This window comes from Pantherophis guttatus, chromosome 3 (genome assembly GCF_059756535.1).
Source record: "Pantherophis guttatus breed Tessera chromosome 3, ASM5975653v1, whole genome shotgun sequence".
NCBI classification, from domain to species: Eukaryota; Metazoa; Chordata; class Lepidosauria; order Squamata; family Colubridae; genus Pantherophis; species Pantherophis guttatus.
This window is the reverse complement of record NC_142065.1, coordinates 121115848-121141865: the sequence shown is the minus strand read 5'-3', so window position 1 is coordinate 121141865 and position 26018 is coordinate 121115848. Positions and strand designations below refer to the sequence as shown.

At 38.9% G+C, this 26018-nt stretch overlaps 1 protein-coding gene across 1 annotated transcript in view; it reads left to right on the top strand.

The window, feature by feature from the left end:
• PSD2 (pleckstrin and Sec7 domain containing 2) overlaps positions 1–26018 on the top strand; it is a 172716-nt gene that overhangs the window by 3524 nt on the left and 143174 nt on the right. The window contains exons 2-3 of the mRNA XM_034411681.3: positions 18846–19447; positions 21660–22148. Of these exons, the coding sequence (XP_034267572.1) occupies positions 18909–19447; positions 21660–22148 (1028 nt within the window). The 5' untranslated portion in view covers positions 18846–18908. The remainder of the gene's footprint in view (positions 1–18845; positions 19448–21659; positions 22149–26018) is intronic.

Sequence of the window (26018 nt, the reverse complement as noted above, 5' to 3'; positions counted from 1 at the left end):
TTACCTCCCATTTTCTATTTTAGTAACAGTTATAACAATATAGTCGCAGTAGGTTTGTTTTATTTTGTTTTTGCTTAATCCTCCTCTGTTTATCCCTCTGCAAATCACTCTTTACTTATTAATTTTTTAAACTATTTAATTTTGTTTTCTTCCTGATTTTGTCCTTATAAGCAGTATCCTTGCCTGAAGCCCAGGCACACTAGACTTTCTGAGACTGCTCTAGAGAAAATCTTTATGGATAAATAAAGTTATAATTTTCAATGCTCAAAAGTTTCTTCAAAGGATTCAGAACTAAAAGGGTTGGGCCATCCATGGGACAGGGAGATTGGACCAACCTTGGCCAATATGAAAATAGCTAAGTATATTCGGATCTGATAAGTACTTGAAAGAGATACTACTAGCAAATCCAAAGGTTATCTGTTATACTGTAATATTGAAAAATTATCCCCGAGAATGATAATGCCAAGTATCCTCTCCACACACTCACAAACACTGTTGTCAAGAAAACTGCATGGATGGAGAGTTGTTCTTTTGAATGGAAATATATTACTGTCCTGATAAATGAACATTATTTAAAACACTGTCATAAGATTGTGCATTTACCATTAAAATTACAAGTAAGAACTATAATGAAAGAGAACTGCAAGCTCCTGCAGAGTATCTATAGCAAAATTAAGGACTATAAATGGATTTTAATCTTGTGTATGAAGTCCATACTAGAATCAGAATAGAGCTGGAAAGGACCTTGGAGGTCTTCTAGTCCAGCCCCTTGCTCAAGCAGGAGATCCTATACCATTTCAGACAAGTGGCTGTCCAGTCTCCTCTTAAAAACTTTCAGTGATGAAGCACCCACAACTTGTGAAGGCAATCTGTTCCACTGATTAATTGTCCTCACTGTTAGGAAGTTTCTCCTTAATTCCAGGTTGCTTCTCTCCTTGATTAGTTTCTGTCCATTATTTCTTGTCCTGCCCTCTGATGCTTTGGTAAGTAAGTTGAAGCCCTTCTCTTTGTGGCAGCCTCTCAAATACGGAAATACTGCTATCATGTCCTCCCAGCCCTTTTCTCTAGATTAACCAAACTCAAATCCTGCAACTGTTCTTCATATGTTTTAGTCCTCTGTTCCAATGTCCAGGTTTGCATGTTCATGTAAGAAATGGGAAAGAGAAAAGATTCAGTTCTACTTCCTTTCTCCCACTTTTCTCGACAACCATTCCCTGCCAAAAAAAGTAGGTGATGAAACTCCATAGATAGGGTTTTAATTGCTCCATGTATAGAATGTTAAATTAGAAAAGTAAATTATACAGCTGAAAACAATAAATTTTGAATTATTTAAAAGTTAAGAATTTAGCTTTATTTGACCTCTATTGACTTGGAAATGGGATATGGTTCACTGTTACTTAAAAAAAGGTGTGCAAAGGCAATCCTTCTGCCTGATGGCCCTCCTACCACAGATCATGGCTGCCAGAAGTATGCTTGGGATATTTTTTATTGCTTTTCTGCAGAGCTGCAAAGATGGTATTGTGTGAATGAGCATTTAAAGTAGGATTTTTAGTATAAGTAGTCCCTGGTTAATGATGCCGTGTTTAGAGACCTCTGAAAGTTACAATGGAGCTGAAAAAGTAACTTTACAACCAGTTCTCGAACTTACAACCATTGAAGTGTTCTCCAGTCACATAATCATCACTTCCACACCTCACTGTCAGTTTCCAAAAAGCAGAATCAATAGTAAAATCATAACTTGCAGTTTATGTCTTGTTTAGCGACCATGGGTGATTCACTTAACAAGCATGGTGAAAGTGAGTTATCAACCCTGAAGCTGACTTATCAAAGCCATTTTTCACCGCTTCAGTGTTGCCAGTGTGAAGCTGAGGGATAGGGAGGGGGGATTTGTGATAGAGGGGACTCTGTAGCCAAAACAAAATATTTTCTCTTGGGAACCAAGGACATTCTCACACCTGGTTGGAGGAAGGCGGAGTGATGCTACCTGGCTGCCAGTATATATCATGATTGGACCGTGTGACTGATTGTTTTGAGAAAGTAGAAAAACTTTTACTTTTAATTAGGTGAAAACCATGAGAGACTTCAGAGTCAGTTTTCACCAGATATGTGCCAATATGATATTTCCAATAAAGCTATTTTCTGAGGAATTTACCTGCCTCAGAGTTTTGCTTGCTATGGAACTATTACTTGGAATCCTGACATGAGGTCGTAAGTCCATTGCATTGATGTGTTCTCTTGCTTAACTTCTATGCCACATAGCAACAGAGTTATTGGCCTCAGTTATGGTCATTAAGTGAGGATTACCTATACTGTCATTTTTAAAAATATGGATTGGTTATTTGATTATACAGATATGACATCTGTGGATTTACATTTTAATTTCATATTATTTTAAACTTCACAGAGTCTTGGAAGTTGAATGACACATAAATATATGTAAGTCTAGCACATTCTTGTTAGGATTTGGAAAAGGCTGTGACTGAAAATTTAGAAAGCTGCTTGTTGGCTTAGACCAGTTTGTAAAAAGGAAAGGGCCAGACTGATACCTTAAAAATAATCACAGGCCACAGTCTGCTGACATGCCAATCTGCTATTTGGGGTCTAGCAATGCGGTGGGATGATGGAGCTGGCTGAGCCTGTGAGGCCTGGAGGCATGGGAGGTACTCAGCAATGTCTTTAGAGATACAAGTGGCTACAAAACCAATGATGACAGGGGGTCCTAATTGGAAGCAGTGACATTTGGTGGCAGTGGATTGATTATTTTTCAAAAAATGTTGCTGGGCCACACATTATAGAGTCTGGCAATACTGTAGGAATGAATGAATGAATGAATGACCTTGACAAAATGGTGATTGATCATGAAGGCTGCTACTTCAGAATTTCTCTTGGGGTATAGAATTAAAAGCCACCTTTAGGTCAATGAAGGAGACATACAGGGCTTTTATCGCAAAGAATTAATTTTGCCTGAAATTTTAAGTTAAATCCAACATGGTGGGTGTCAGTGTTAGCCTCTCTTTTTACCTTCATGAATCATTCTACAAAAAAGCTGAGATTACTGAGATAGAGATAGACCAGAGACGGGATTCAAATCCCGGCACTACCGTTTCGTTATTGGTAGCATGTGGGTGCGGGCACTCGCTTTGTGAGCGCACGGTGCTTCTGTGCATGTGCAGAGCATTTTTGATGATGTCTGGGTGGGTGGGAAAAGCCTCCTGCTGCTGCTACTGGTTTGCCCGGGGCGAACTGGTAGAAACCCACCCTTGAGATAGACCCAAAGAATGGTTTAAATCAATTACTGAGACCCTGGCTAATTACTCTTTTCTTTCAAAAGTTAGTAAACTATATGTTGGGATTTTATGTCCTAAACATATGAATTGGCTGCATTCTGAGACTTCCTGAGTAGGATAGTTTGAGGTTTAGACATTGTACAATGAACTATGGTAACTGTATAAAACATTAGATAAAAATAAGTTGAGCCATACAATAAAATTTAAAAAAATCTCTTGATCCAAAGATTTCTCCATTCCCTCACCCCCAGACAAAAAAAGAAAAATTGTATTTGGAAGACCAATCATGGTCATCCTACTTTGAGGGCATCTGACATAATTAGATCCAGTGATCACTTTTTTTTCTTACCCATCATGGCTACTTTCTATAGGGCAACAAACTTTTAAAGAAATTGATTGGTAATAGAGATCAAGGAGTTCATGGAGACCCCAAAGTACTGTAAGGAGAAATCCTGGCAGTGGAATGGTTCAGGGGGGCCATTATGTGCCACACAAGTGAATGAGGCTTCATATAACATGGATAAAATGCTAATATAAGTTTTCCTTATCATTTTCAGCCATAGCCCAATAGAAATGTACAGAAGTATTTATTCTATGGCAATGTCTAAAATAAAAGACTAGTTTTAAAAGTCCCAAGTTTTTCTAAATTCAACAGACAATTCTATTTTTGAAATAAATTGTTTATTCCCAATATCACAGTGATTTAACTGTGTATATGTTTGACAGAGGACTTAAGCTATTGTCAGTCTATTTAATTTCACATATGCTCACTGCCTCCCATTTTAGTGCCACTTTTAAAATGGGGGACCATTTATATTCATACACAATTGATCTTAAAATATTCATGCTGCATCTCCATTTTCTCTAAAGAATACATTTTCATACACATACACATTTATCTTATTCTTTAAAAAGAATACAGTTTCATACACATACACATTTATCTTGTTCTTAAAATGCTGTAGTTTCCTTAGAGCAAAAGATCTCAGGGAAATATAGAGCACAAACAAGTGACATGGAGTAACCTCATTTCTGCTTGCCTTACTATGATTAGTGTGCAGTTGTCTTTTGAATTTCTAAATGCTTCTTTGAGTTTTGCAGATCCCATGTTGGGGTCAAAAATGGGAGGGGATGCGTTCAAAATGAGCTCTTCAACTCTGCCTCAGGGCAGTGGCATACTCTTATACTTAATTTCCCCGAGTTCTATACTACATAAATAGTATTTGGGAGGGGTTGTTGCCTAAAAATACTCTATAATTCTAGTCTTCTGCTCACATCTTCTGTTATTCTTTTTGTGCCTGTTCATTTTCATTTTCTTATATTTATGTGATGCTTTAAGGATGCTTTATACCATTTTAGTTCCTTCTATGTTGTTTAAGAATAATATAAATGTATATGAAAATATATTATTTAGAGAAAATGAAGATGCAGCATGAATATTTTAAGATTAATTGTGTATGAATATAAATGATCCCCCATTTTAAAAGTGGCACTAAAAATGGGAAGCAGTGAACATATGTGAAATTAAATAGACTGACAATAGCTTAAATCCTCTGTCAAACATATATACTAAATTGCCTGACCTAAAATATTGGGGTAGTGTTATTTTCAGTAGAGAAGCGAGGCGGGCTGCAGCTACAGCTACAGCTGCTGTGCTGATCTTGACCAGGTTTAGTGAGCCAGATGAGTTGTATAAGTTCATCCTGCCCCTCAACTAGATTGCCTAGTTCTTTATTCCATAAATAGTATGGAGTTTTTGCAGACAAAATAAGCTATAATGTATTTTTAAAAACCACTATTCTGACTGTATAAATAATGAGACATGTGATAATGCTGGTAGCAGTGAGATATATTAAGAAGAAAATGAGTTGGTCTCAACAGCAATGTTATGGAAATAAAAAGCAAAATAAGTAAAGTACAAAAATAAATATTTTTTTAAAGTGATGGGCAAGCAGGGTCTTGGACCAATTTCTCTCATCCACTTAGAACTTTGAGATCTGGGGCAATTGAAGTACTATATCAAGAAGGCTTCCTTCAACAAAAGAAGATAAAGGGGAAGAAGAATGAATTAAAGTCTATGGAGGTTTTCAGTCATCTAGGTCATGGTTGTCCAAAGATGCTTTTTTCTAAAAGGCAACTGGACTTTCTTGGGTTTTTTTTCTTTGAAAATGTTTCATTTCTCATCCAAGAAGCTTCTTCAGTTCTGAAGTTCTCTGAAGAGAACTGAAGAAGCTTCTTGGGCAAAAAGTGAAATGTTTTCACAGAAAAAAAAAATCAAGGAAGTCCAGTTGCCTAGTGGAAAAAAGCACCTTTGGGACAAAAATGAATTAAATTATTAAATCAGGTCAGAGTGCCTTCCACTAATACTATCCAGAACCATTCACATGGCAGTTAAGGGTTGCAAATCTGGTTGTTAGAAATTACTACATGTGGTCCTCAACATACGACCATAAAGAGCCTGCTCATCATGGCCTTAAATTGTGACACTTGTAAATCAGGTCACCCATGTGACCAATCCAATTTTATGATGTTTTTTGCCATGGTCATTAAGGAAATGACATGGTTGTAAAATGACCATTTTGGTCATTAAGTAAACTATTGGATGACTATGGGCCGGTTTTGCTAAAAGCCAGAAGTAAATACCAGTTTTTAGTAAAACTGTCAGAAAACAGGTTCACATGACAGCACGATGCTGCAAATGGCTGTAAATGCAGGCCAGTTGCCAAGTGCCCGACAGCAGTCATGTGGCCACAGGGAAGAAGCCACTGGAACCAGGACATAAGTATTCCCAGAGAGGTCCATCGTGACTTCAGTCACTAAGTGACCAGTCGTACGTCAAGGACAACCTGTACAGTAATTGTAGTTTGAGCTTATCCATTAACTTGTGCTGTATTTTATTGTAGGAATGGATGTAAATTGAACTGGATGAATGAAGGAAAAGGGACATGATTGATTGAATGCAAAGGAATTCTGAAGCAAATTGTCATGTTGGAGAAATGAGATTTATATTTATGATATATGAGACTAGAGGAACTTCATTTTTTCCATGTTTTTCATTTTAGTTTTAATTTTTTTTTAAAGTTCTGGATACATACAGTATATCAGCACAGGAGTCCCCTCCCCTCCTTCAAACTTCTTCTGTGGCAGCACATCAGAAGGGATGACTCTACAATATCCTGTCAACTGGACATCCCAGAAGCAAAACAAAGAACAGTGCCTTTCTACAAAGACAGATGGGACTTTTCTGGCATTCCAAAAACACATTTTTGTTCATGATGGCACAACTTCATAGCCCTCCAAAGAATTTCACATTGCCACAGAGTTCCTCAAAGGATCTTTTTGGCGTGTCCATCTGACCACACAGTGTTGCTAAGTCACCTGTTATTACTTAGGTCTATCTGTATGGGACTCAAAAGTATTTGGAAAGTTGAGCTCAGGGTGGGATGCCTGAATAAACAAAATTCATATTTGCCTTCCTAAAAAGCTTGTCCAATGTAATTTATTTCATGCAATGGCATAACTGGAACACAGATTTCAAATTATATTAGCTTTGATAATTCATCCTGTGCAAACTGGCATAATAAATGTGTGACAGCCTTCAAAAAACATTAGACTGCTAATAAATATTTTAGAAATACAATAGGAGAATTGGCAGTAGTGGCTTTGCTGGAGGCAGAAAAAGCCTCTCAGAGTCACTTAACTGGAATGACATATAAGCCTAAGCAAGATTTTTGATATGGTGCAAGTAAATTTGGGGAAAATATTTTGGCTAAAAATCTGGTTTTCTCCGGTTATAATTGGATGGATTAAAATGCAGTATTGCCTTAGTGGAATTATTTCTTCATCTATCAAGGTATCATAAGAACACACCTTTTAAAAATTCATAAAGAATGTCCTTTATTTATTTAAGAAATGTTAAGGCTCCACAACTCTACAATGACTCTGGGTCCCAAATGCCATTGTCTGGAAAAAAAACAATCATTGTACAACAATCAAACCCAGAATCTCCCATTCTAACCCAAGAGCCAGGTTTTCAGAATTCTTGGAAGGCAACCAGGGTGGTAAAAAAGAGTGGGGAATTGTGTTCAAGGGGGCAGGTGCTATGACAGAGAAGCCAATAACTTCATTTTAAATCCATTGGCCTCTCAATTAAATCCAATTAATATTTTGGAATTAAATTGAGCTGAACACAAATTGTAACTATATATAGAAGGTATTATGGGTCTTATTGATATTTATAAAGATTCTTTACCCAAATGAGTGGATGTCATGCAGCCATTTGGTAAAGAAGTGTTTCTCTGACAGTTCTGGGAGTTGAAGTCAAATATTTTAAAGCTGCTAAAGTTGAGAAACACTGCAGTAAAGTGTCAGGTTATTCAATTAACTTAGTTTAAATTTGAGCTATGAAACTTTATGGACAATAGAGTTTTGCTTATTTTATGCATTCATTTAAAAATCTTAGAATAATTATCCCTAAGGAAATATCATTTCTTGATTTAGTATTTCAAGCTGTTTAATTCAGATTCTTACTAATATAAAATTTCCATGTACTTTTTGGGAGAAAATTCCAATGAATTTATAAGTGAGAATAAATGTTAAAAGAACTAACACCGCTTCCATATCAAAGTTTAATATTCCAAGTGGGAATGCTGTGTTATTTCTGCTTTATCAATTATATTATCAACAAACTGAGAAATTATCAAGAAAGAGGAGGCTGGGGATTACCAGATCTGAAATTGTACTTTGATGCTTGCTGTTTGGTCTGGTTAAAAGAAATGAATTGGAAATCTTAATGTGTGGTAATGATAAACATATTATTGCTAAAGTCTGTAAAATATTATTGAATTTAAATCTGGAAAATGGACAAGTAAAGCATTGTATGATTCAGTGGGCAAGGAACTTTGGATATAATGTAATGCTTGAACAATGGGAGAATATATAGAAGAAAGCTTTAAAATTTACATTAAATTATAATTTAAAAGAAAACTTCTATAAGATGAATGTTGGAAATGTAAATGTAAAGAAGGGGCTTCTTATCATTTATTGTGGACATGTGATAAAGCAATATAATATTGGAGTAGAATTCATACCTTAGTACAGAAAATTCTTAAAGTGAATATACACAGAAAACCAGAGACTTTCCTTTTGGGTTTAATGGAAAAAGACTTGGGCGGAAAAATTGGAACTTTGATGTTATACATGTTGACGGCAGCAAGACTACTCTACGCACAGAAATGGAAGGTCACCTCGATCCCCACAATGGACGAATGGCTGCAAAAATTGATGGAGTGAGCAGATGGCTAAACTGATTGCTTTGATCAAAGAAAAAAAAACACAAATACTGTACTTTTATTTCTATGTGGAAACCGCTTCTAGACTTTGTACCTGAGGTGGAAAAAAATGAAACTTTAATTTTGAGTTTTACCAATTAGATAATTAGTTGCTATAGAAACGGCTAGTTTAAACTATTATGTAAAAGTAAAAAGCTGAGGTTTGATGTTAATGCCTTATTCTACTGCATTGAAGGAAGTCGGAAGTCAATGCTTTTTCTTTCCTTTTCTTTTCCCCACTTTTCTCTTCCCTTTTTCATTCCCTATTTTTCCTATTATTTACTTTTGTATTTTCTTTGTGCTACATTATAAATTATCAAAATTGTTATTAAGAAAAAGAAATGATCAAGAAAGGTTTTATGAACATCATGTTTCTTTTACCTAAATTGTGACTTCCATGCAAGGATAGGGGATTTAATAGTCCAGATTTTCCAACTATCTTGGGTTTATTTCTTCACGTGTCTTTAATCCAAATAATTTCTTTAAAAGCCATAATGGGCAGAATTACAAAGTATTAAACTGACATTTATCTATAAGGTCTCCTGTGCAGAAGATTGGACTAGAGGGCCTCCTAAATCCCTTCCAGCCCTATGATTCTATGTACTACAGTATATATCTTGGTAAGATGTTGATTCTTTTTTTTAGTTGTTTTTCCAGCATAAAAGACTTCAAGACATATTAGAAAGATTCTGAGGCAAAAATTTAATTTGATCCTTATTTACATGAGAAATTGACATTTTGACATAATCACAATCTAAATATTTCTAATACAGGTCATATAGTGACCATTCAAAGTTACAACAGCATTGAAAAGAGTGACTTATGACTGTTTTTCACACTTAAAACCATTGTACCATCTCCATGGTCATGTGATAAACATTTAGACATTTGGCAACTGGCTTGTATTTATGACAGTTGCAGTGTCCCAGGGTCATGTGATCAACTCTTGCGATCTTCTTACAAGCAAAGTCAATGGGGAAACCAGATTCACTTAACATTCACTTAACAACTGTGTTACTAATTTAACACTGCGGTGATTCACCTAACAACTGTGGTAAGAACGGTCATAAAATGGAGCAAAATTCACTTAACAAATGTTTCACTTAGCAACAGAAAGTTTGGGCTCAATTGTGAATTGAGGACTACCTGTAGTTTTTTAGCATTCTAAAGCAGTTTATTTCTTTCAAAATATTTGATGTGCAGAAATACAGGATTATCTGTAATATATCTTATTAAATCATTCTTTGGTTTCTCAATTTGAACTTGATATGTTAGCAGCTTTTGAAACACTCAAACTGCTTTTAGTTGGAATGTGTTTGGAAATAGCTTAAAACTACAGTTTATTTCTATGGAAATTTGGAGATTATTATCAAGATGGATACTGATATTTTCACTAACTTTGACATGTAGAATAGGAACATCTGATGATGAGAAATTGCTGTCTCCCCAACTTTATGTAGCAGGTCCTGAGATCCTTATACAGCAATTATTGCAATGAAGCTTCAGAATCACTATTCAAAGTTTTCAGCGTGAGAAAGAACTTTTCTTTTCTTTCTTTTTTTTTTTTTTATTGAAACAGTTTTACAATTACATTTTCTCCCCATTTCCGCCCCCTCTACCCTCCCAAACCTCCGTAACCCTCCCTAACCCACCCCTCCCCCCGGACTTCCACAAAATATAATCCAAATCAAAATCCCCTTTTTATAAAAAACTTGAACCCCTCCACACCCAATATATTCTATCTTTATATAATACTTTCAGTTAAAAGCTATCTGATACTTCCTGGTTTGATATTTGTTCTGCACATAATCTATCCACTTTTTCCACTCCCATTTATAAGTCTCTTGTGAGCGATCTTTTAAATATGCTGAAATCTTCACCATCTCTGCAAAGCTGGCCATCTTCAATGTCCATTCCTCAATAGTGGGCATATCTTCATTTTTCCAGTATTGACCTATCAGTAGTCTCACTGCAGTTATCATATACAATATCAGCTTTGTTTCACCCAATGTAAAACCCTTAACTATACCCAATAAAAACAATTGTGGAGAAAACTGAATTTTTTTCTTCAAAACATTCTGCATTACCCACCAAATTTTTATCCAAAAAGCCTTCACTTTCTTACAAGTCCACCACATATGATAATATGTAGCATCTAAGCAGTCATATCTCCAACATTTTGGTTGAACATTAGGGTACATACACGACAATTTCTTAGGATCTAAATGCCATCTGTAAAACATTTTATAAAAATTTTCCCTCAAATTCTGCGACTGTGTAAATTTAACATTCTGAACCCAAATTTTTTCCCATGTTTCCAACATCACTGGTTCTGCAAAATTTTGTGCCCACTTAATCATACAATCTTTAACCAATTCAGTTTCTGAATCCCTTTCTAACAAAACATTATAAAGCCTTTTAATATGCTTTGGACCTTTCTCTTTTATATGTCTAACCAATTCTTCCTCATGTAACATAATACCAGTTTTTTGGTCCTCTTTCCATCTCAGTTGAAGTTGATTATACTGTAACCAAGTTAAATTAATCCCTTCGTCCAACAGTGTCTCTAATGTCTTCAGTTGCCATCTGCCCGCATCTGTAAAAAGAACTTCTTTATATAACCCACCCCCCCAAGTGACATTATGTTTGTATTCCACATAATATGACCAAGATCCAGCCATAGCGGTATTTTGTAATCCCATTTGAATCGGTGCTTCTTCCAAACTCTCATCAAAGAGTCTCTAAGTATATGGCTTTTCAATACTTTATCAACTTTGTTTTCATAAAATAAGTAAGCATGCCAACCAAATTCAAGATCAAAGCTTTCTATATTCAATATTCCAGTCTTTTTCCTTCCAAACCAATCATTTGCTTGAGTCAAAGCTGCTGCTTCATAATATAATTGTAGGTTTGGAAGTTTAAGGCCTCCCCTTTCTGGAACATCTTGCATAATTTTCAATTTCACTCTCGGTTTTTTCTCGTTCCAAACAAACTTATTCAATCCAGTTTGCCATGCTTTCAGTTGTTTATCACTTTTAAGCACCGGAATCATTTGAAACAAAAAAAGAAATCTTGGCAAAATGTTCATTTTAACTGCTGCTATTCTTCCAAAGAACTTTTCCATCAATTCACCCAGTATAGTAAGATGCTAGTATGGAACAGGAAAGGTGCTCAACTATAGAACTGCTGGCAAGGGTGTTGTCATGTAATAGAGGTTTGCTGGGTTGGCAATGGAGAAATCGTTGGAAACATTCCATGCATTTCTTCCCCTTGCTCTTTCCTTGCACATTTCCCCTTCAAACTGGCTTTTGGATTTATTCTCAATTTTTGTTCAGTTTGAAAAATGAGAAGTGAAAATTCTGCGCATTCAGCTATTGGCCAGTACTATGGGGAAAACCGTCAGACTGTCAGACTGTCAGAAGTTCTTGATGAGTTCACAATCATAAATGTAAATGTGCTTGTATAGTACTGAGGTCTTAATTGATTTGGAAAGCCATTTTATTTATTTGAGGCCAGGCAGGAACACTGCAGCACTGATGGGTAAGGAGCGGTATGGTGGGAGGCAGAGGTCAGGCTGCAACTTGGGAAATGTGCCCCTGGTGTTTGGTCCTAATATGTTCTGGCTCCCTGCACTCTACCCTATTCCCTATTTGGACCTTGAGGTTTTGGGCTGCAGCTGCAGTGTAATAAGGTCTTCCTTTTCTGTGACTTAATCATGGATGAGAAGACTTATCTGGTGTGTATTACTGAGTCCTGTCTGGGATGTTCTGAAATATGTCCACCTGTGTTTTGGCTGTGGCATTAGCGAAGAGCCCAGAGTAGGGATGGTAGAGCTACTCTGGGGGCTTGTAGAGCCTTGCAGATAACTGGATGCCAGACCGTGATGGTTAACTAGGGCTGTAAGGATCAGTTGGGATTGCTGCTGCTTCCCTGTTGCACTGCAACCTCCCTGCCTGAGCTCCTTGATTGTGTGGCCATATGGAGTTCCCACAAGCTTATGGTCTTGGAGGATTTCAATTTGTCTTCTTTGGAGTGGAGTCTGACATAGGTTCAGGCCAACATGGTAGCCATGAACTAACTCAGATCAATCAGAACCAATTTGATCAGTTCACTTCAGGTAGATCCATTGGATTTCAGAGAGTTTGGGTTTGTTCCTGAAGATTTGCTGCATAAATCAACAGAATCAACAGAAGCTTCAGTTATGGTTTGGAAAGACTGGGCAGCCGGAGCTTTGGATTGGATCAGCCTTATGTAACTGCTTTCATCTTATAGATCTTGGATCTCTCTTTGATTTATCAAGGAGTTCAGGGAAATGAAGCAAAAGAAGTGACATTTAGAACATCACTAAGGATATTAGAGAATGAATGTGATTGAGCATGAGTTAGAGTTGCTATTAAGATCTACCTCAGGGTGGTAAAGGAGGAGGGGAGCATAAAATCACTATTTCTCTGCCCTTATTATATTTATAGATAATTTTCAACTCCTAATGACCACATAGATAGATTTCCTCCATGACAATCTGTCCTTAACCTAATTTTTCAGGTCATCCAACTCTGCACTCAACATCACTGTAATTGAGTCCATCCACATTGCTGCTGGTCATCTCCTTCTTGTCTTTTCTTCTACCTTTCCCAGCATTTTCCAGAGATCTGGATCTTCTCATGAGGCATGACATAATTTGAACCTGGTCATTTATGCCCCAAGGGAGAACTCTGGGTTCATTTGTTTGAAGATCCATTGGTTTGTTTTCTTGGCTGTCCATGGTATTCTCAGGAGTCTTCTCCAACACCGAAGTTCAAAGCTGTCAATACTCTTCCTATCTTGCTTCTTTAAGCTCCAGCCTTTGCTTCCATAGTGTGTCACAAGAAATACCATGACTTGGATAATTCTGATCTTTATATGTACAGACATCATGGCATTTCAGTATCTTTTTCAAGCTTTTCGTGGCTGTGTTACCAAGTGCTAGTATGCAGTGCATTTCTTGACTGCTTGTTCCTTCACTGTAGCTGGTTGAACCTAAAAGGCAGAACCTGTTCTCTACTGTGATATCTTCATTGTCAGTTCTGAAGCTGGTTGTCCTCAGGTTGACATCAGCTTGATCTTCTTTATATTTAATTTTATTCCATTTTTTTCACTTTGCTCCTTAACATTTATTATTAGTATTTGCAAATTTCTTACATTTTTGGTTATCAAGGTAGCATCATTGGAATACTGCAGGTTATTATATTTCTTCCTACAATTTTAAAATCACAGTCATCTTCCAATCAGATTCAAGATCTGGACTGAAATGAACCATAGCATCCAAAAATAACATACAATGAACTTTCAAGAAACAATGAAGGACTGAAAACATACTGGAACAAAATAGTTTTTCTTTGTTTTCAAAATGCAAGTAGAGTTGGGGTCATCCATACTTTCAGAAAAGGATGGTATTCCAAAGAATGGGGCTATCATTGAGAAAGTCTGTTATCTAGTTCACACCTAACAAATCTCATTAAGAAGGACCTTGGAAAGTCTCTCTCTAGTTACCAAGACTGGCTAGGACAATCTGCCAATAATATATTATATTAATATATATATATATATTATATTAATAATTGTTAGCGAAATTTTTAAGGGGTTACGGGGGGGAGGGTTGGATTAGAACTAGGGCTGTGGGTGACAACCCATCGAGGAGGGGGCCTGGTCCGGCTGAGGGGTGCGGCATGGGAGGTGTGGGACTCGGGGTCAAGGAGGGGGTAGAGCTTGTTCTGATGATGGATTTTCCATCAGTACTGTGGGTGGGAGGGGCAGATATGGCGGGAGCAGGGGGCCATATCGTGTTGTGGGACGTGCTCGCTGTCTTCGAGCGGTGGCGTGCTCCGGCCCCCAGTGCTCTGCCTGTTCCCCGGGTTGCACAGATCCTCAGGGCCTGGACCTTCGGCTGATGTTATGCAACACCAGGTCCATGGTAAATAAAGCCCCCCTCATTTGAGATCTTGTTCAGAAGGGGGGGAGCGGATCTGGTGGGTATTACGGAGACTTGGTTGGGCCAGGAGGGGGGTCCCCCTCGTCGAAATGTGCCCACCCGGTTTTCACGCCTTTCATCAGCCGAGGTCACAGGGGAGGGGAGGGGGTGGCGGTTGTTATCAAAGAAGGTCTTAGGCCGAGGGAGGCCACTGTTCCTCAGACTGCCGGATGTGAGTCCCTCCTTGTGAAGTGGGGTCATGGGGTACAGATGGGCTTGCTGATCATGTACCTGGCTCCCTGCCATGTGACAGCAGTCCTGCCCAAGCTGCTCAACGTTATAGCCATGGTGGCAGTTGATACCCCCAGGCTTATGGTCATGGGGGATTTTAACCTGCCATCTGTGGGTGAGACATCTGAGGCAGCTCGGGAGTTCATGGCTTCCATGATGGCTATGGACCTGACCCAAGTTCATGGCCCTACTCACACGGGGGAAAACATGCTGGACCTGGTTTTTGTCTCTGGTCAGTGGATGAGTGATCTTGAGATAGGGGATATAACGATTGAGCCCTTGTCATGGCCAGATCACTCCCTTCTTCGCTTTGACCTTCGAATCGCCATACCCCGCCACAAGGAGGCAGAACCAATGAGATGGTTCCGCCCCAGGTGCCTGATGGAACCTGATAGGTTCCAGATGGAGCTTGGGCCATTCCCTGAGGCTCTGGCTCACGCCTTGACTGAAGACCTAGTGGCCGCCTGGGATAAGGCGGCCGCTGGAGCTTTGGATCAGGCCGAGCCTTTGCGGCCTCTGACCCGGTGTGGTCTCACCTGGCTCCTTGGTTTACCGAGGAGCTGAGGGAGATGAAGCGCCAGAAAAGATGCCTGGAGAGCAGTTGGAGGGCCAACCTTTCTGAATCCAACCGAACACTGGTAAGGTCTCATATTAAGACTTAACTAGTGGCGATAAAAGTGGCAAAATGTAATTATTTTGCTGCTCTTATTACATCATCAGATAATCGCCTGGCCACCCTGTTTAGGGTGACCCACTCCCTGCTCCACCAGGAAGCGTGGGAGGACCCCTTGGAGGGTAGAGCCGAGGACTTTGTGCAGTATCTGTATGACAAAATCACTCAGATTTTAGAAGACTTGGACTCTGACTGGGTAGACTCAGGAGGGATGATGGGGGCAGGTCTTGAGAATGTTATCTGGGAAGAGTTTGACCCTGTGACTCCTGAAGACGTGGACAGGATTCTGGGTAGACTGAGCAGCCACATGTTTATTGGACCCTTGTCCCTCCTGGTTGGTGCTGGCTTCTTGGGAGGTGCCACAAGGCTGGCTCCAGGGGATTATAAATGCTTCATTGAGTGAGGGTGACTTTCCCACCACCTTCAAAGAGGCGGTGGTGAGGTATCTCCTCAAGAAGCCTTCCCTGGACCCGGCAGTGTTAGCAAACTATCGTCCAGTCTCCAACCTTCACTTTGTGGCGAAGGTTGTTGAGAGCGTGGTGGCATGACAGCTTCCCCAGTACCTGGATGAAATGGTTTATCTGGATCCGTTCCAGTCGGGCTTCAGGCCTGGGTACAGCACGGAAACGGCATTGGTCGCATTGGTTGATGATTTCTGGAGGGCTCGGGACAGGGGTTGTTCCTCTGTCCTGGTCCTATTAGATCTCTCAATGGCTTTTGATACCATCGACCATGGTACCATGCTGCACTGGTTGGAAGAGTTGGGGGTGGGGGGCACCATGCTGTGGTGGTTCTCCTTCTTTCTGTCCGACCGGTCACAGTCTGTGTTGGCAGGGGGGCAGTGGTCGACCCCGAGGTGCCTTATATGTGGGGTTCCACAGGGTTCAGTCCTCTCACCCTTTCTGTTCAACATTTATGTGAAGCCACTGGGCGAGATCATCCGTGGTTTCGGGGTGAAGTACCATCAGTACGCTGATGACACTCAGCTGTATATCTCCACCCCGGACCACCCCAATGATGCTCTTGAAGTGAGGTCCCGATGCCTGGAGGCCATGCGGATCTGGATAGGGAGAAACAGACTCAGTGTCGAGCCTGGCAACCTGCTCGACATCGCTAATGCATGCTGAAAGCATCGAGGGACATATACATACTTGGTGGTGGTGGCACTGGGTGAAGGCGGCCGTATGCGGGGTGTGGGGTGGTGGTATCAGGTGCGACGGGATTAGGGCCGTTCCGGAGGACACAGCGGCAGCACCTTCCAGAACACGCTGAAGACCAATTACGCCCCTAAAAGAGGGGCGTGGTAATAAACAAGGGCGCGGTCTACGCCCCTAAATGAGGGGCGTAGTAACAAACAAGGGCGCGGTCCTAATGAGTTAATGGAAAGATGGGCTATATAAACGCCCCATTCTTGGTGTAACGTAGCGCCGATTTCAATCGTGTTTACGAATCACAGTGTGTAGCCGGATGCGGATGCGAATAAACCAGCGTGCCAAAAAGAGCTAAATAAGGCTGTAGCTGTGTTTTGATTGCATCTCGCACGGCATTCCTGAGACTCAGGCTCAACCCATCCAAGACTGAGTGGCTGTGGTTTCCAGTGTCCCGATATAGTCAGTTGGTGCCATCACTGACTATTGGGGGTGAGTCATTGGCCCCCATGGAGAGGGCTCGCAACTTGGGCGTCCTCCTGGAGTCACCGCTGTCTTTAGAAGAGCACTTGACTGCTGTGGCCAGGAAGACTTTCTATCAGGTCCACCTGATACGCCAGTTGTGTCCCTTTCTGGATCGGGACTCCTTACATATGGTCACTCATGCCCTCGTCACTTCCTGCCTGGACTACTGTAATGCTGTCTACATGGGGCTCCCCTTGCGGAGCACCCGGAGGCTCCAGCTGGTTCAGAGTGCGGCCACGCGGGTGGTTATGGGAGTGACGTGGCATTCCCATGTGACACCTCTCCTGCGCAAGCTGCACTGGCTCCCGGTGGTCTTCCGGGTGCACTTCAAGGTTTTGGTTACCACCTTTAGAGCGCTTCATGGCTTGGGACCAGGGTACTTACGGGACCGCTTTCTGCCACCAGTAGCCTCTCACCGGCCAGTACGTGCACATAGAGAGGGGCTCCTCAGGGTGCTGTCGGCCAAACAGTGTCGACTGGCAGCCCCCAGGGGGAGAGCCTTCTCTGTGGGGGCACCTGCTATCTGGAATGAGCTCCCCCCAGAGATACGGAGGATCCCGGATTTACGCACCTTCCGCCGTGCCCTCAAGACCTATTTATTTCAACAGGCTGACCTGGCCTAACTTCCCTTTTAATTGTAACTTTTAAAATTGGTTTTAAAATATTAGGGGTGTTTTAAATTGTTTTAGGCCAAATTATTTAATGGGTTTTTATATTGTCTTTTAAATTTTGTAGTTTGTGTGTTTTATCTTTCTGGCTGTTCACCGCCCTGAGTCCTTCAGGAGTAGGGCGGTATATAAATCTAATAAAAATGAAAATGAAAAAAATGAAAAATATAAATGCTGCATTCTGTACTGGCTCTAGCTTCAGAATTATCTCCAAAGGCAGCTCACATACAGCTTGTTTCAATAGTCCAACTAAATGGTGAATAAAGCATAAGTTATTATTGTCAGGGCATTCTGGTCTGAGAAGAAGGTTCAATGAAGAGAAGACCAAAGAATTAGTCATTTGGACATAAGTCATAGGACTGGAAGGGACCTTAAAGGTCTTCTAATTCTACCCCCTGCCCATACCATCTTGAGAAAATGGTTGTCCAATTGTTTCTTGAAAATGTCCACAACTCTGGGATTTGAAGGCCTTAGAAGGTGTAGAGACACAAATGGAGAACTTCTCTGCAACTCTTTAGAGCAAATCCCATTTTGCTTGATCCTGGGAAAAGGCACGGCTGCTTTAAGGAGATGTAGTCAAGGGTTACGTTTGTGTCCCCTGTGCACCAAAGCATCTTTTTGACTTTCAAACTGAAATACTGAACCACCTTAATTTTTTACCTGCTGTGCTTTTTTCCCCTTGCTACTGTTTTTAACTTTTAATAATTAATTGTCAACATCCAGCTTGTATATCCAAACTTGTTATTAATTTTGTGAGACATTAGAACTCTGTGAAGGATAATTACAATAAGCAATTATTTTGCTGTGAGCTAAAGTATCTCATCATCTGCAGGAGTGTCCACAGTTGGCAGATTTATATCTTTTAATGTTTTAACATGTTACCACTATTTTATGTTACCATTATTTTAAGAAATTGAGTTTTTTAATATCACTTTGTAACAGATTAAAGTAATTTTCTATTTTCTTGTCACCACAGGCTACAGGGTCACAATCAAGAAAAAAGGCAGAGGAACCCAGGACAAGTTACAATCAGTTGAAGATGAGTGGAAATACTCCACTGCCAACTGCAGAGTGTAATGAATCAAATATCTCCAGGTTTCAACTAGCCATGATCGTGTCTAATGAGAGGGAGCAATTTACAGAGCCTACGGATGCTCCAGCTATCACACCCAGTATTCAGAATGATGCCGAGTCTTTCAGAGCAATGGAGAACAGAACCCAGACAGATGATGACTGCCTGGGTAATGCAAGCAAACATCAGGAAGTGGAAATAGATGTGTGGCAGGAGATGAGTATGCAGAAGAGCAATGGTCAGCAAGAACAATTAGGAACCAACAGTGACAGCACCAGCAGCATAATGCACACAAATGGGTTACCTGCTGAATCAAAGCCTGGTACAGAGAACAATAAAGACAGAGCACAAACTCCATCCACTCCAAGGACTGGCAGTGTTGCTTTCAAAGAGAACATCTTGGCAAATGAGTTGTTTCTCAATGATAGAAGAAACAATTATGGTTTGCAATCATGTCGGGATGTTACTGAACTGTTTTATCCTGAGGATGGAGAAGAGCACATAAGGTAACAAATAGGGAAACCATGATTTACCTTTAAAGGAAGAGAAGCAGTTTCTGCTATGATACCATTCATCTCTACATGGGGCTCCCCTTGGGGTGCACCCGGAGGCTACAGTTAGTCCAGAATGCGGCCATGTGGGGGATTATGGGAGCGATGGGGCACTCACATATGACACCTCTCCTGTGCGAGCTGCACTGGCTTCCTGTGATCTTCCAGGTGCGCTTCAAGGTGTTGGTGACCACCTTTAAAGCGCTCCATGGCTTAGGGCCGGGGTATCTGCGAGGCCGCCTTCTGCCGCCAATAGCCTCCCACCGACCGGTTCGCTCACACAGAGAGGGCCTCCTCAGGATGCCGTCGGCCAGACAGTGCCGGCTGGCGACCCCCAGGGGGAGAGCCTTCTCTGTGGCAGCACCTGCCCTCTGGAATGACCTACCCCCTGAGATACGCACGATATCAGACCTCTGGACTTTTCGTCGGGCCCTGAAAACACACCTATTCCATCTAGCCGGGCTGGCTTGATCCCATCCTCTCAGTTTTAATTGAATTCGGTTTTAATTGGGTTGTTTTTAAATCTTGGGCCGAAATTATTTAATTGTTTTTTAAATTGTTTTTAAATTTTATATGCAATGTTTTATCTTGGCTGTACACCACCCTGAGTCCCGCAGGAGAAGGGCGGTATAGAAATAAAATAAAATAAAATAAAATAAATAAATAAAAATCTTTCCAGTGATCTGGTAGGATTAAAGTTCTAGAATATATTATCAGAAGGCTTCATCGTGGAATTCTTTTTCATGCCAAGGAACAGCAGAGTTTAGCATTCATTTATTACTGAAATTAATTCTTATTTTTCAGTAATTCTTCTAAATTCCTTGTCATGTTAGAATAATCCTAAGAAAGCAAGAATTTGGTAGCTACTATTAGTTTAAAAGTATCTTTTTGCAGTGACTGAAAGGGGAGACCATTAACTAGGGAACACTTATAGAGTGTCACTAGATGCCTTCTTAGACTATGAACCTCTGCTATCTTGGACAGGAATTCTAAGAGAAATTATTGTAAACTCTTTGAAGGTCATAGGCTAATATAGATTTCTCTGTTAAGTATCAGATCTAGTCTCAGGACCAGGGGGTTGCATTAAAACTGTTTAAGCACTAATTCTGGTTTATGGGAATTGTTAGAAGAATATTATGAAAGATGCTTTCCAAATGTTCACCCAGTCCCATGCTTTTCATTTTTCTTGGGGAGTGTAGAAAGGAATAGATTTGAGAGCCTGATCCATGTGCCTTAGGAAATGGAGCATCGGGGGCTCCCTGAAGCTGGTCACAATTAATTCCCACTGAAAAGGCAACTATGCCAGGAAATAACATATGTTATTAAACAAATAGCAACAAAAACAAGTGGCATATGGTTTTAAAACAAATTAAAAGACTCCCCACCCTTTCTTCTTTAACTGGAAAGTTAGAAACACTTTACTAATTCAGTATATTTTATATTGATATACAATGTTGATTCTGTAATGCATGATGCAAATATTTTGCCCCTCTGATAAAACACTGAGATCTCTTAAACTACTTCTGGGAGATAGAATGCTTCAATTTCCCAAGTTTTATTTACTTAATTTATAGGTCACCCACCTCCTAAACAACTCTGGGTTCTGACATTTAAAGAAAACATATAAAGAATGCAACTAACTGGAAAAGCAAAAATACCAGAATAAAAAGGGACTTTACAATCACTTTTTCCCAACATCTGGCAGAACAATTGGGTCTTTAATGATTTCCTGAACAACAAAAAGTTGGGCACATACGAATCTCTTATTTATGATTCAAATCTAAATCAAAACAGATTTAGAAAGAGCTACATTGGATTATTTTTCTAAGTATCCAACTATTTCTTATGGTCAGTGGCCACCCTTCATGGACAACATTTTGCCTCTTCAGCATCTTGTAGAAATTTTTAAGAAATCAAGCACTCTGTTTCTCTTTTCCATTCTTGAAAATAGAGAAGAAATCATTAGCAATAGTAATTTAGCTGTGCTACTATAAAATGGATTTAGATTTAAATTATTGCAAAAATAAAGAGATTAACTGCAAATATTGAATTATATTATTTCTTTGCAATTGCAATGTTTTGTTCTAAATTACCTCCTTAAAGTCTACAAAAATAACATCTATTGTGCACAAATTTTTAACTGATCTAATATGTCCTTCCATTTCAGCTTAATTGTTGCAGAATCTAAGCTCCATTGCAGCAGTTACGACAGGGAAGATTTTGCATTTAAAGACATCAGGGATGGATTCAGTTCTACTTTTGAAAAAATTGTGGAATCTGACCTTATGAAGGGCACATACTACAGCAGCCTGGACTCCTTGGATGTGCTCTCCCTTACAGATGAGACAGACAGCTGTGTTAGCTTTGAAGCTCCGCTCACACCTCTTATTCAGCAAAGAACCAAAGAAAGTTCTGAACTTTCAGAACAGAAATTCCTCACTAACCAGAAGGAAAGTCTGGAGCCCAGGGCAACAGAGAAACAGGGTGAAATGATGGCCAGGGTTATGGATGGTAATTTGGGGAGTCCCTTGCAGCACTCCATCACTAGCAGCCAGTCTGAGAATGTGCTGAGCCAAGTATCACTGAAAAATATTCCTAATGGCTATCACATGGAACGGTCAGAAGAAAAGCTTCCAAAATTTAGTAATTCAATCAGGTAATTTGCTTTACTCAGACTATAGCTGTTATTTAACTGCATTTAATAAATCCATTAAGTTTTCTGCATTGCATAGTCTTTCTCTTATTGCTATTCATAATAGCTAAGGCAACAGTAGCAGTGATAGTTTTGGTAATACCAATGGTAATGATACATACACAATACTAGTTTTAATTGATTCACTGGTAAATTAATTAGTGGGAATGATAGCTTCTGTTGATTTACTGTTGGATGGGACTAAGTCTAATCAGTAGGGCTGAAAATTGCTTGTTTAAGCAATTTCATATCTGTACTCATTGTCATTGTCTCTGTGTTCTTCTATCCATGTTAACCATTCTTTTCCCTTCAAAAGTTGTTTTGTACTTTTGGATGATTAAACTATTATCTTAGACTTTCAGTAATCTTTGTACTGTTACTATATAAAAGTTGTGGTAACATTTAACAGTATTTATATTTAATCAATACTTTAAATACATTTTTGGATTGGTAGCCCTAATTATTTCCATAATATTATATATATATAATATGTATATATACATATTAAGGCAAAGCAAATAATCTTTAACTCCTGAAATTTGCAAGCTATATCAAAAGTGGTTTTATTTTTTAAAAGGCAACTGAACTGATTTTTTGAGGAAAAAGTAGACGTTTCACTTCCTATCTTGGAAGTTGCATCAGTTGCAGTTGGATGGTGTGGGAGATGGAAGGACAATTATTGACAGCTGAGAGTAGTTGCTGGAGGGGTGGGAATGGAAAGATTGCATTTTCTTTGCAGTCAACTGGTCTTAACACACTCTGAGAGCTGTTGTGATTACTTGGGGTTTTATCTCTGATCTCAGGGTCATCTGAGTCAGAGATGTGGAATCTTTTTGGAACAGCCTACAGCTACTCAATGTTAACATAAATGGCCCTTTTTACCCCTCTTTCAAACCAATGGTTCTCTCTATCCAAAATGTGGAGTTTACTATCTTCAAAAGAGTGACCACTATCATTCAAATGCAGATGGACTGCTGACTCTTGTCTTGATGGATTAGATTTCCTATGTTGTGCCATGCCCTTGTGAAGTGGTTGCTTTGGTTCACCAATATACAGATCTGCACACGTCTCACTGCATTGCATATAACACATTGCTCAGTTAATGACAAATGACAGGCATGCAAAGTTAAGGAAACATGAAAGTGTTATCTCCATGTATAATTAAGGATTTCTTCCACAGTCAGCTTCATAAAGCCATTATAAAAAAAAGTGGATTGAACCTGAAATTGATTGACCAAATATTGGTTTGTTATTTTCCAAACACTCAATGTTAGACAAAATTATAGGAGCCAAAAGGGGGGAATTTTTTTTTTTTAAACTGCACTAAAAAAAGTGGGGGAAGGAAAAGATTTCAGGTTTTTGAGTGTTGTAAAAGTTGGAGTCAGAGATTTAAAATAGCAAATTGTTCTACAATTCTCTTATTTTTTTCCTGTGAGTTTTTTCATATTCTTTTGTCAGCAGTTTTAGAAAGATGGTGAACTAAAATATTCTTCCTGGACCTAAATAACTTTATTTTAAGTATTATTGAATCTATAGAACATATATTTTTATGTATCTGTTTATATGCACAGACAAATTCAACTCTTCTAGGAACATTTATGGGATTTGGATGAATTTTATGTTACCTGGATTTCATCAAATTGTTATATGAAAATTATCTATAAAAAGGCAGTTTTGGTCATTATGTGTAGCACACACCATCAATTTAAGTCAGCAATTCAATTTAAGCCTGCTTTATTAAACATTTTAATTATATATAATTTACATATTTATTACAGTACATAACAGGTATGGGGCAAGCTTTTTTTTTAAAAAAATTACTAAATTACCTACAGTGAATATTGTTAACTGGTTAATGAATATACATATAGATGATGAATTTAAATGAAAAACCTGTTTTGAGAGTATATAGAAATGCATTTTACTCTTGAGAGACAATATTTAATTGTTTTTCTACTTTTAATAGTGCCATCCAAAATATATCTATATAAAAGGAGATTCTCTCTTATGAGTTTACTTTCAATTACTCAAAAGAAAAACCATAGCACAAATAAATAAAACAATATTTATTTAAACTATTATTCAGGATGCTTTGCTTCTGTGTAAGTGTTCTATACTTTTAAACACTATTGATAAAAGGAAAAGCTTTCAAGTGTTTTCCTGGAGTAAAGCTTGTAGCCAGGGATTTTTTACAAATTAGGATTTTGGACTAAAACTTGCAGGTCCCAGCACTGCTTTCCAAACCTGGGAAAATTACCCAAAATTGAGTAAAAGTGGTTTTTTGGGGTGGTAATGACATATTTTATTTATTTCTATCCCACCTTTATTTTCACAAATAAGGCAGTGAACATACTGTATTTTAACACACCTTCCTTCTCCTATTTCTCCAACAACAAACCTGTGAGGTGGGTTGAGCTGAGAGAGTGACAGAGTCACCCAGCCGGCTTTCATGGCTAAGACAGGCCTAGAATTCATGGTCTGCCAGTTTCTAGTCTAGTGCCTTAACTACTATATCAAACTAGTTAAACAACTTACATCAGGAGAATATAAATAAGAACTTTCTAGTGAGGAGTTTTCAGTAATGAAGGAAATAGTTTGGGAACCACTGTTCTAGATGAAAGACATGATAAAACTCTGACAAATAAATAAGAACCAGAACTGTATTCAATCCTTGTGTGGCAGTGTTTTTATATGGGAAAAAGGGTCAACAGAGCTACTCTGGAATTAAATGTTAAAGGCCAGTGTGAATTTGTTTTCAATTTCCTCAAAGTCTTTCAAGTAAAATGAAAAAGATAATACAGTGAAACCTCAGTTTATCAAATATACATCTACCCACAAATGTCATCTGGGGTGATGTCATTATTGGAATGCTATTATGCAAATGATGGAACTACAATGGGAGCTTTGCCTATTGTATCCAGTCTCCTAATTGAGATTTCTGAAATTTAATATGTATTAATTATTTTTATAATCAAATCTTAATGATTTACCAAACAAGATATGTAGAGTTGAAAGCCTAAATTTATAGCATACCAGCATGGCAAGCAATACAAATTTATTTTTAGGATATTTGTGGATTCCTTTTGTACCGTACAAATATATCAGTCTCATTATCTTCCACTTTTAAATGTAGAACATGCATGCTGAAAGTCAATGCAAAATCTAGATCAAGAAAGCAGGCTAAATCCCAAGAGTTGGTAAAGAGAATTAATAGAATATAGGACATGTTTAAAAATATCTGAAAGTCAGCCACAGTCAGGTCAAAGTACCAATTTACTAATTATCTTAATAATAATAGGCTAATAGAATTATAAAAAAAATTCTTTTCTACCTTTTACACTTTGAACATATCCGCACATCTCACTTAGGTTGTTGCCAATACAGTAAGTGTTACTCATCTCTTCTGGAGTGCAGGAATGCACCTCATTCTCTTTTCCTACTCCATTTTCAACATGTCTTTTCTAGCAACAATTCAAAAATAATCCAAGCCACCTTCCACCCTTCAGAGCAGATTGTTTCCAGTGCTTCATTCTAATTTAGTTAATAGCCACAGCTGTGACTGGCTGCATCCGCTTGCCATGCCTCTTCCCTTGGGCTTGGTTACTGCCCTGGGCACCTATTTTCTGCTGAGCTGCTGACTGCTAAGATGGATGCTCTATTTATTTTAAAAAATAAAGTTTTAAAAGTGCAGGATAAAGACTGTTCAACAGCTGAAGGAAGGTTGGCCACATGGTGACGTTGCAGACTCTGCAAAATCTCTTGCTTTAGACAATCATTATTGCCATTAGCATTAAAATGCATTTATCAGATGTTTTACAATAGAGTTGGATAATT